A 12,678-nucleotide genomic window follows, 5' to 3' on the forward strand; every position below is an offset into this window, starting at 1 on the left:
TTGGTATTGTACATGCTTTATTAAAATGGTACTCGTATTTACAATATCTGCAGAAACAATCCCTCCCCAGTCTTACATTCAGACAGACACACACACATCCACACGCGCACATGCCCCTTACACTCTACAGGGGTGTGAAGGCTACGCTCCCAAAAGTTAGGCAGCTTCTGGAAGAGGAGGAAGGGTGACATTTTGTGTTTGTAATTACTTAAAAAGAAGCATGGGAGTATGCATTTGGCCATCACAATGCTAATTTAAGTGTATGTAGTATTAACATATGGCAGTAACACTGAGTGTTCCTCTTTTACATTCTATACACAGAATGACATCAAGGTTTTCCAGTCAACAGAACATTCTAACTTCAGTCTCGATGCTGCTTGTAGTGACTATGAAACCACAATTTTGGGGCCGTCCCTTAAAACAATTCAAGTCTATGTTAGCGAAATAAGGCACAATTAATACGCAATTTCACTTAGAGGATGGGAAAAGGTAGGGAGAGGCAGACTTCAGATAACAGTTGTTGCGGAGGACATGGTTTTACCCAGTCCTTTTGAGAAAAGGATGAATTTTACACCCCCATCCTAATCTACATGGACTTCTCTTAGAGAACTGAAGTATTCTGCCAGGGCTACAAATGCCCACATACAAAATAAAATTGGAAATTCACATTTTAACACCAGTTTCGGTAGTGTAACCTACTGATACTGATGTACACAAGCACTTTAATGCTGAAGGAGGAGACACACATGAAACAAGACTCAAATCTTCCACTGAGCATGAAGACTCAGGTCTTTTAGATAGCTTCTAGAACATACTATTTGAAGGCTTCAGCTTACTGATAAAAAGGAATAGCGTTTTTGCCTTTAAACCCCTGGCTCCTCTTCACTAACAAAGCCTAACCAGACATTACAAATAAACTGCAACAAAAAGTCTGGCAGCACAAACAATGTTTAGTATTCAAATCTTCCTTTGTGAGTATATTATTTTCCTTGTACAAAACCTGTTGAATGTTTTTCGCAGCAGATGAACTGTACCCAAAGATGCAGGACATTCTGTGATGGGGAATAAGAGGTTGCAGTTCTGAAGGCCCCTGACTTTGGTTGTTTACAAAGTTCATTCCTGTTTAGTGTGATCCTTGGTATCTTCCTCATCTGTGTACTCTGATGGTTCTTCCCCTGGTTTTAGGAGTCTACCAACGTAGTCATATTTTTCTGAAAAAGATCGATGATTCCATTATAATCAAAGGCAGCTGCATTTGCTACTCAGCCTGCACTACCACAAATTCACTTTAACCTGTTCATAAGCCGGAATCACTGAAATTGGCAAAGTATCAGCAAGCTTAGCTCCTAAAACAATCTTGCTGTCACCACTGCTCACTACCTTCTCTACTGCGAGTACTTGGTTTCAATTCTCCATAGCTAATGAGGCAAGCTGTATCACACAGGGACTCAAAATGCTGCTATTAAAACCAGCACAGGTTTCTGCAGCCTGTTTTGATTTCAATTCATGTGAAAAAATTACTTCCCCTCCCTCCAGTGGCATACTTCATGCTTTTGAGAAATTATTTCAAGACAAACGTGTTCAACCCTTAATGCCAAAGCAGTTCTTAGTCCTAATTAGAACTCCATCAGCTAAGGTACGCTGAGCTTTGATAGTGAAATTCTGAGCTGAAGAGCAAACAATTCTCTGATACAGAACTAAAAGGTTGAAAAAGCTATAGTGGGATACAGTGGAATCCTCTCCATTAGAATAAGGCCTGAAATCCCTGGTCTTTTCCCAAGAATTTTACATTACATTACAAACATTACTGTAAATGTCTCTTTAAAAGCTGCCCCAAACCCAAATCAGTCATTTTTTATTAAACGCATTTCCTTAAACTGAAGATGTGCTGCTAATTTGAGATTTTACCTTTAAATTGCATTTCCCACTCTCTCACACTTTCCATCTGTACAGCATTTAAGTCCGATAGGTCATCATATTCATCTCTGAGTGCATCTTTATCTAGACGGAAAGTTGCTAGTCCCCTGGAGGCATCTCTGCCAGCAAATATTCCATACGGACCATCTGAAAACAAAAAGACAAAATCGACACCTTCAAGACCTTGTTTATGGCGACCAATCTCAGTTCTTTATATAGTCTGCCCAAGCCACACATTAAACTTCTGCAGTGATGGGAACAGCAGTAGATCAAACACCATGGCTGCTTGACATTCAACAGCACTGCAAGTCAATCGTAAGTATCATTAACAGACAAAGTCTGCCGAGAGAAGCAGAAAGAGGAAAATAGCTTTGAAGGGATAGCTGGAAAAATCCCTTTCATTTGATGCAAGTCAGTGGAGGTGAATTCCAAAGGGACTGGAGGCTGGAATTAAAAAGAAGCACACCTCTATTAAGCAAAACATATTTACAAGTCAGGCATGAATAGAAGCACACTGTACAGACATCTTAATTAGAAATCCAGTGATTTTTATCAATAAATACAACTTGAGTGATAATTAATAATTCACTTATGGAACCACCACAACTTTCTAGCTACTTGGCAGGCAGTGTGTCTTTTGACACATTTCTGTGGAATAACCTCACATATTTTGGGCAGCAGATCATCCATGCACCTATCCTGGACTGCTCTGGAAAACTGCACAAATCGTATTCAGAATGTAAAGCAACTGCTTCCTTTGTGCTTTCTCACTGAAGCAAAGCAGCATAAATATGCTCATAAAATATTGAGCAATGACTGTTTAATCAATATTATTACAAAGGGGAAGATTTACAAACCACCAACTTTCAGGATGAGGTCTGTAACTTTCACAAAAGTCTACTTAATCTAAAGAACTTCAAGCATCTTGTTTTCTTTGATTTTCTTGACCTAATACCAAACAACTTAATTTAGCTTGATTAAGAAATCAAAACAAAACTTGACCATATTCTGCACTAAGTTACACTGCAGCAGCTAAGCAATAGGGAAATGCCTGAGGCATTCTAAAGAGTAGTCACTACTCCAATAGGCCAGAACCCTTCTCTGGCTTACCTCTCAGAAGATGACAGTGGCTGTCAGCCTGAAGAAAAGGCAGCACCCATGGGCAAGAATGAACACAAGCAAGTGGTAACACACAGTCCTTCACCCCCTCTATTGCCTCCTGTAGCACCTCAGACCTCTTCTGCACCAGGACAAATCACAGGGAATGATTCCAAGAGGCTGGTTTCCTCCCAGGCCGCTTGCTCCAGCCACCACACCTATCTGCTCTTGCCGGACATTGACTTCAGGGATGAGACAGAGGCTGAACGCAGCGGGAAGAACTCCTGAGGCATAGAACCTAAGTACCATATGGATTAACAGCAACTGTCTCCTTACCACACCAGCTATTGTCTCTCCACCCCAGAGTGCTTGGCATTCTAAGTTGCTTACAGTCGAATCCAAGAACGGAGGCATATCTCGTGTGCAAAAGACAATTCCCTTGTCTCTCTGGAAATAAACCAACCGATTTAAAAGCAAACTTTCACAAGCAGTAGATATCCAAGAAAGAATGATCAACTGGAAGCCTGCACTGTACAAATCTGGCATTAAGAGATGACAATAATAACTATCGGGATCCCTATGCTTGTCCTTTTGGATATTTAGCTCTAGGAATAGCATTCACTTCCTCTGGGATCAGGGACTACATGTACAGCACTAACAGAACCAAAGTCAAGAGAGCTTGTGAACTCTTTCCTATTTGTAGCCCGAATGAAATGTTTATTTTAAAACCAGTATTCGTGGGCTGAATCAATCCTATACCTACATGATATGGTTTAGTGTGAGGTGTCCCTGCCCATGACAGGGGGGTTGGAACTTAATGATCTTGAGGTCCTTTCCAACCCTAACTATTCTATGATTCTATGTATGATCTATGCATTTTGCATGCTCAGTCACTTCCCATAAAGAAGGGTAAGCGCTAGCAGTGGCCACCATTTGCAACATAACATAGAACCTTCCAACATTCACTCCGAAATAGCTATGAGTCAAATGAGCTGTTTTTTGATATTTTGAATGAATAAGACAGGAGCTATAAACAGCTCTCATAAAGACCACACACGAAACAGTAAATCCCAAAGAGCAATTACAAATTGCTACTTAACCTCCTTACCATCAGTATTCTGTCCCCCCAGCTTGATTCTAATTATTTCTGTTAAAAAGAATTACATTATATTTACTGGTATTAAGCCCTGAACATCCTTATATCTCAATGATGTGTTTAGTTGAAAGTGGAGTGCTTTTACAATGTATCACTTTGCATTTAAATTAAATAAATAAATTTAAAAATTCCTGTAAATATATTGTAATGCCAGATGCTATTATATCAGCATTTATTTTTCTTTTCTAAAATTGAATTTAAATGTTAACATTCCAGCGAACTTACTACAGAAGTATTCAAGAGTCACAGAGACAACATCAAGCCAGGCCCAAGCACTCACAGAATGCTAACTAGTGAAAACCAGCCTTTTAGACTTGGTAGATAGCACCTCAAATTCCAGTTCCGCAAATGTATCTTAGAAATGGGACCTATTCTTTAATCCTTTCCTAAGAGGCAAATATTGAATTATGATTCTTTGGGGGAAAAAAAAAAAAAAGTGCAAGCCTGGGTTTGCCTTAGTTGCAGGGCTGCTAAAGCAAAAGTTTGGAGGTCTTGGTACAAGCAGTCTCCTTCAAGATTTAAAGCTTCCATTCAGATACTTTGACATGGAGATTAAGTGCAGCATTTTATAGAACATACAGGTCTAGGGTTTTGCTATAAGCCCTAGTTTACCATTCACTTTATTTAAATACTGGTGCAACAGTCTTTAAAAGGTATTTTGCATATCATGTTTCATTGTGCTTGCAGAAACATCCAGGAAGGTGTCAGTACAGAGAAACCTGGTCAGAAAATACGCTTCAGGAACATGATTCTGAGGTAAAGACGTTAGTGCAATCCTAGACATACTCCCACAGAGTTCTTTCATGACCAGATGCAATTTACTCTGCAAGCCCTACCCACAGCCACCTTTCCTTTTGTCTGCTTACCTATTTAGACTGGCTTCTGTTCTAAATAATTGATTGCAGCATGACACGACATACATAGCAAAAAGATTGCAAAAAGAGATGCTGTTAGCATAGGTACGTATAGTAAGCTGATTTTTTTGAGAACCTATCGCACCCTATCCTTTTGCTGTGCCCCAAATTATCTATCTCATAGTCAAATCTTCCTTCAAAAATTCTCCTCCCACTCCTATTTGGCAACTTGCAACAACCAAAGGAAAGCTGGGGACATGTCAAACCCACTAAACCACATCTGCTGTTAGCTGGCTACATGGAGCTGTGAGCCTTATATGAAGGAAAAATATAGTTCCTTGAAGAATGTTCTTCTCCCCCATCACTGCTTGCACATATTAAAACACTTTGTTTCAGAGCCTTTGTTTATGTTGGTGCTGAGTCCAGTTATCAAGACTACATACTTGCCTACGTGTCTCCACATCTATACAACCACATTTATACACTGCCTTTTTGCCTGTAGAGAGCCTTAATTTCCTTACAACTCTACCTTGTGTAAAATACACCCTTCCCTGAGCTACAACACATGCAAAATGTTGCTACCCACCACCTACAGATCCTCAGTTTTTTCCAGAATCCAATTACAAATCTGGCTGCCCTGATGAGTTTGATATCTTGTTCCAGCCTGACACTTGTCTCTACTCACAAATGAACCGGGTAGCTTGAGAACTGGCAAAAAACAAAGTCTCTCCCACCAGCAAAAAAACCTTTCCAATTCCTGTACTTGGGATTCCTGCCTCTCCCAGCCCTGTTTTGGTTCTCGAATGAAGATTTCATCTCTCTTTGCAGGCACCCTAAAACAACAGCAAGTAAGGAAAAATGAATTTAACATTAAAGCATTAAAGTATTTAAAAATGTGAGATATGAAGCTGTCCAAGCTTGAGGTTTTCATTTGGAAATGCTGCTTCTAGTCACTTGTTCCAAAACAGGCTAAACTGGATCTTGTCAGAGTATGTGCTCCAATTTTCAACCAGTTTATCCAATAGTTCCCCCAGCAAAACCCATGCTGGTGCTCAACTTTTAAGTAAATACTCTTGGTTTACCAAAAAAGGGTATCTGACCATTTTAGTTCTGCACTAGCTCTGCAGAACATCCCAGATTACTGCTCCAACACTAGTAATGAAGGTGAACACTGTACACTGAACTCTGGATTGCTCCAACTGCCAGCACAGGGACTGCACCATAGATGTGGTACATTTTGTAACTAAAGAAGTGATTTGCAGGATAAGACTTGTATTCATTCTCAGAAGGCCCATACAAGTTCTCTGAAGAAACACAGGTTAACAAGGTTCAGTTTGCAAACAGCCTTGGTTTCTTCTAGTAGTCAGAAAACTCTTCCAAGCTATCACTAAATATGCAAAGCATACCAAGTATTCATTTCATCTGTGGGCTCCATGCAGCCACTGGAAATAAAACCTAGTTTTATCTGAAGATTAGAAATTCACAGACAACATTTCTTAAACTGCAGACAAGAATAAAGACTAATTTCTCCTTCATTGTAAGTAAAAGGAGCAAAGGGAGACAGACCATGAGATTATTGACAGCTGAACTATGCTACCACGTTGTCTACCTTCCCCACTCCAAAGCGAAACCCTCGCCGCTTAAAATTTTCCTTCTGAATCCTGATGTGTTCACTCCTTGTTACATCTTTTATGAGGGAACAAAAAAGCTACAAATTAGACAAAAACATTTTCAGACGCAGCTTGAAAGCAAAAGCTTTCTAGTAACATTTCTCACTGGGTATTCAAGGTGACATAGTTTTAACTTTACTGCTCCAGATTTACATGAAAGATGTAGGTCAATTTTAAGTTACAACTTGCACGGAAACTAAACACTTCTAGGATAGTGATCCACCAAGCCTAACACCAAATAAAGAGGGCTCTAAACCTGACTTCTTAGGCACAAGACCAGAGGGCCTTGCTCCTTTTCTCTGGGTTCCTTTTAAAAAAATGCAAGAACCAATGACCCAATTTTGGCTAAAGGGGCAGCCAATGAGCACTGCTAAGAAAGCCTCTAGTTCACTAGTCAGGAGATTCCTGGAAGACAGCTCCACTCTTGAGGAGGACCTAGATCCCACATCTCGCTTTAGTGAGAAATGCTCCGGCCACTAGTTTATTTCACAATAAGGCAAGTAATGCTGTCAAGGATTTTTGATTAAATGAAAAAGAGCTACACTGCTATGTACTGGATTTAACATCACTGCCATTAACAACAATGCCACTATCACATCCTAAAATATCTTGCCTTAAGCATACCTACTACCTCAAACCTCAAGGTGACTGGAACCCGAATGGTTTAAATACTAACTAGGGATTTACACAGACCTTATACCAAACACACAGTTGTTCAAGTTCTAAGGAATATACTCAGGTTATTAAAAAAGGAAGAAGAAAAAAAGACCCCTCAAACAAACGGAGAGCTGACAGACACACAAAGCAGAAGCAGAGGAGGAGATGCATCTCCCTGCACAAAACCACTGTGCTGGCTCCCCGTCTCCATGGACATGAACTGAGGGCTTAGAAGAGCCCCTTCATCCTGCTAGCAAAGACCACTCTCTTTAATCAGAAGTATGGGAACAATCTCTCCCCAATACCTAGTAATAGTTTTACTACTTCTGGTAGGAACTTAACTTCTTTATCCAGAAATGCCTTTTCTTTGAAAAGCTGAGTCCTGGGGTGACAGACACCTCCAGTACACTGACACCAATGAGCTGACAAACATCAAAAACACAGAGAAGACACCTTGCAGGAGGCACTTCTTTCCACCAGTCTTATCCTCTGTACTTATCTGTAAACCCTCAGTCAGTTGCGTTCTTAAGATAAGGCCACCCTTAATGGAATTCTCCAGACACAGTACATACATGATCTCCCCCTGCAATATTTCATCCAACCATTCCCTTGTAAAGGATGTACTGAAAAGCATCAGTGTGTCTTTTAAACAGAGACACAATGAAGTTTACAGCACTCAATTCCAAAGGAAGTCTAACAGCATCAGATTTTTATATAAATTATAGGAAAAAATGACAGCTGTTTGCTGCAAAATTTGATAAAGTATTTAATGACAGAAATCACAGTTCTTCACTGGATTTCCAACATTAAACAAAGGTAATTTTCCCCTCATGAAAAATGAACAATGATGGAAATCTTTGTGAAAGGAACTACTACTACCTAATCTATTTCTCTGGGCAAACTGGAAAGCAGAAGTCTTCATGACACTTTGAGCAAATGACAAGAGTGACAAGAGTGAGACGAGAAATGAGTTAACAGTGACAATGTACTGCAGTGAAGGAAAGTCAGGAAACAGGTTTGTTTAAAATCATTAAGAACCAAGCAGTGAGGTGGAACAGTTGTATACACTGGATTGTGTATAATCTTGCTTTGTCATGCTCAGAGCCATGTATTTTTCGTAACTGCACAAAGTATTTGGTAATCTGTTTACAGCATTATGTTGGCATGCCAATTTAAATACCAAATATTAAGATTTGCTAATATTACTTATCTCTTACAATGCCCTTCTACTGACCAATATACTACCAGGAATCTCGACACAAACAAACATGAAAATAAATGATTTACTATTAAATAAAACTGTAAAAACTGCCTCTCATCTGTCTCTCATTATAAGGCTATAAACCTAACACAACACACACATATTAATCATTAGACTCTATGTCATGAGATGTGATTACAGATGGGGGAATCACCCCAAAACAGCTTCTCTGAAATTCAGGTTACACAGAATTTTTAATAGTGTGCCTCTAACTATTTATATTGTTCAGACTTTATGGGTGATAAAGGAAGAGGTAATTAATTACAATTAATAACCAAGCAAAGCATTTTAGGGTACTTACTCATTTGGGCACAAACAGAGGTGGTATTTAATACAACTAAAAGTGAAGCACTGAAACAAAGGGTATACTCGCAGCACAGAGGACCACCCTGGGAAGCAGCAGTTTGGAAAAGAACTTGGCAAGTGAAGTTTTAAATTGTAAGTTCAGTGTAAGCGAAGCGATTTTTGGAGGCACAGACAGTTAAATGTGCGATATAACCTACTGCTCTTAGCTAAAGTGCATTAGACATACCAAAGACTAACAGGATACCAATAAGATAAATTGCAGAAGGGTTAAAGAAGACAACATGAGGAAAAAAAAACCAACAAAACTGGAAAACATGTTGATTTAATGTTTAAGAAACTGAAGTTTTCAATCATGGCTGTTTGAAAGGATGACTTCAACAGCCTATCAATTTCTAAGAACACCTTAACTGTATGTATGTAAAGGGTTCTTCAATGCAACAGACTAAAGTATAACAGGATCCAGTGGATGGAAACTTAAAACCAGAAGAATTGGTGGGAATTTTAATGGAATCTCAACTGCTGGACAAAAACCTGGACTAGATGCCAGTTTGTGCATTTTTAGCTTTCTGCTGCTGTAAGCACAAAAAGGAACACCTTTGTATCCAAACCACACCAAAAGGAAAAAAAAAGACCAGACCTTAATTTCAAGACACCAAGACAGCCCTGTTATTCAACGTTAACCCAGCAGTCAAGACATACTTCAGATTTGATAGTGAGCCCTCAGCCAATGAATGCTCTCTGCTGCCTTCACAGCTGAAGCACTATTTTTCATCAGTACCTTGACAAAGTACAAAAGGCTCACAGTCAAGCCTGCCATGTCAGCAAAGCCAGTGCCCTCAACTGTTCCTTCTGTTAAACAAAATTTGGTCACGGCTCTGTTGGAATGCTTTGCACTTCTCTTGCTCCACTCCAGCTGTGAGGCATAAAATTTCCAAGAGAACTGCTGTGGACATCTGAATACTCTACATGAAGTCTTTCTGAAGCTTTAGGAAGGCTTTTCCACCTATTTCTTCTCAGATCTTTTAGGGCCTGCAAATCACCTAGTTCAAAAAAACTAGCTTTTCTTCTTTACAGCCACAAAACAGTTACAAGAAATATTCCCCAATATGCATCCATTCAGGCAAACCACATCAGCACAATAAAAAAAATCAACACGTTTGGCAGAAAACACACAGCTGGTGATGCATAGGTTGAGCATCACTACCCTAATGCGCATGATACCAAGTAACAGCTACATGATAGACAAAGATGATGTCAGTTGTGTTATAAAAAGGCAATCCTTCACTACAGGGTGGGGGGGAAAGCAAGCCTTTGTCCCTTTCCATGAAAAGCTGGAAGCACTGCTTTAGGGAAATCAGCTGCTGCCAGCTGTCAAAAAAGCAGACTGATGTCCTAGAACATAAAGCTTTAGCTTCCTCACCATAAGAGACCTCCAGACGTTGATGTTATCCTCACCATAACAGATCTCCAGAAACGGTGATGATATCTACAGTGAAGAGCCTAAAATGTAATCTATGTTTGATACACAAAAGAGTTAATGTTTAGATTATGGTTCAGTATTATTTCATGGAGTAATTTATGAAGCAACCTGTCAACTTACAGGTGTCTGAACTTTCATTAGCACATGTATTACCTACATTTTATATCAGTGCACAGGTCTCAGTTAAAAAAACAGATTAAACTGAGAGGAGCAAAGGAACTAGCTCAATTAAGAGTCACGAAAGCTTCAGCACACCCAACTGCACTGCTCAGCTTTACTGGTCAAAACCCACCCAAAAGGTAGTTTTGGCATGGCAAGGTAGTTTAGATTTCACTGTTAACTTTTACAGCGTCCAGCCAGAAAAGCATTTTGATTCAATTACGGCAGTTTCAATTCCCGTGACTGGGAGCAGAGCACAAACTTTTGAGGGTAACATGAGTTACAAAATACTTGCCCATTTCAACCATACAACAGCTTGTTGCCTCCCTGTAAGAACCTAGGACTTGTACCATGCCAGCTTGGTATTTTTTTCTTTTTGTAACCTAAGATTATAAAAAAAAAATAACAATTGCTTAACTTGAACAATTTCCAGAGGGGGAGGAAGGCGTATCCTCTCTCCTTCATCCCTCAATACAAGAACACTTGCTATACCTACTATGAAAACTCCTGCGTAACTTGATGAGATCAACTTTTCCAAACGACCATTGTTTCAGTGAGAAAATTATCAACAGTCATAACCCTCATTTCCTTTGGCATCAGATGTGAACACAGTGCTCACTAGTAAGATTAGTCCCCTCATTATTAAGAATGCTGTTTATTACAAGAAAATATGCAGCAGTTTCATAATCTACAGTGTGAATATGGAAACATAACATTGTTTCTGAAGCACACTTTTCTGAACCTTTGAAGAATACGTTTCCTATTGAAAGAACTGTATTGTCTGCCTTTCCATTTAAGAGACTGGGTTGATTTCTGCACTGTTTCCAATGCTAGCAATGTATCAGTCCCTGGGCTGCCCCTGCTTGTCCTTATCCCGATTCAAATACACACTCAATATGGCATCTGCATCTAAATAAGTAAGCAGCTGTTTTATTTTCCTTTCTGAGCCATAAGAGCTAGAATGAAGGAACCACTTATCAGCTGCTCTTGGGAAATCAACTAGAAAAGACAGAGGAAAAAAACAATAATTAAAACAAAAAACATTAAAACAAAACATTGCACATCCAAACCTCGGCAACTGGAAGAAAGGATGCATGACAGATGCACGCACACGACCCAGATCCGTTGTGCATCACCCTTTTAGCGCTACCGTTAGGCCCCGGGCAGGCAGGCCGGACTGACGAGGGGCTGTGAACCCCAGTGCCCGGGGACAGGTGGCGGTCTGCACGGCAGCCTCCCCCTCGACACCGCCACAACAGCCCTACCACGCGTGCGGACAGCTCGCAGGAGCTGGCTGCCTGAGATAAACCCAGTGGGACGCTGAATGAGCCCACCGGCGCCGACCCCCCGCTCGGCCGCCCCGAAACCCACAGCCCCCCCCCGGGTGGGGGCGAGGCCCGGGTCCCGTAGTGGGGAGCAGATGCCCGCAGGCCGCAGCCGATCCCAGCCGTTCTCCCCAGCGCCGCCCGGAAAACAGCGGGCAGCCGAGGGGCTGCACGGGGCTCCCGCCCCAGAAGGCAGCTTCCATCGAGGGACCTCCCCCGGCCCCCCGGTCTCACCGGGCCCGTAGAACTTGCTGCCTTTGGTCACGTCGAAGACTTTGCCGTTGACAGCCAGGAGGATGCGGGGGTTGCGGGTCCCGTTGAACTCGCGCAACTGTTCTAGGGAGAAATCCCGCCGCTTCATCCGCGGCAGAGCGGCGGCCTGGCCCTCCCGGGCCGCGCCCCCCGGCCCGCTCCGCGTCCCCCAGCGCAGGTACAGCCGGTAGGCCGCCAGCAGCACCAGCGCCAGTAACACCAGCGCCAGCAGCATCTCAGCGCCCACCACCAGCGCCCCCGCGCTGGCCGGCGGCCCCCCCGCACCCCCACCGCCACTGCTCCCCTCAGTCCTTAGCCTCCCATCCCCATGGTCCGCCATCACTGCCAGCTCCAACGCCCGCCCGCCCACCCCGCGGCCCCGCCCCGCCCGGCTCGCGCCCGCCGCTAGCCCGCTCCCCATTGGCGAGCGGGAGAGGCGGCACCGCCCCCGGCGGGCTCGCGCCCCACCGGCCCAACGGCCCGCCGCTCGCGAGAGGTGCCGCCACTCCCCCACGCCCCCGTCCCCACAGCGCGCCTGCGCCC

The 12,678-nt window shown here is 42.2% G+C and overlaps 1 protein-coding gene across 1 annotated transcript; it reads right to left on the reverse strand.

The window, feature by feature from the left end:
* PGRMC2 (progesterone receptor membrane component 2) lies at nucleotides 1-12,491 on the reverse strand. The gene is made up of 3 exons (XM_061360441.1): nucleotides 12,118-12,491; nucleotides 1,909-2,064; nucleotides 1-1,211 (listed from the first exon to the last, which is right to left on the reverse strand). The coding sequence occupies exons 1-3, from the start codon at nucleotides 12,473-12,475 to the stop codon at nucleotides 1,114-1,116; spliced, it is 612 nt and encodes a 203-aa protein (XP_061216425.1). The 5' UTR covers nucleotides 12,476-12,491; the 3' UTR covers nucleotides 1-1,113.
* Between the last annotated feature and the right edge of the window lie 187 nt (nucleotides 12,492-12,678).

This window comes from Neopsephotus bourkii, unplaced genomic scaffold (genome assembly GCF_033783945.1).
Source record: "Neopsephotus bourkii isolate Nb327-2 ecotype Australia unplaced genomic scaffold, CSIRO-AGI_Nbou_v1 NB_107, whole genome shotgun sequence".
Lineage (NCBI taxonomy): Eukaryota > Metazoa > Chordata > Aves > Psittaciformes > Psittacidae > Neopsephotus > Neopsephotus bourkii.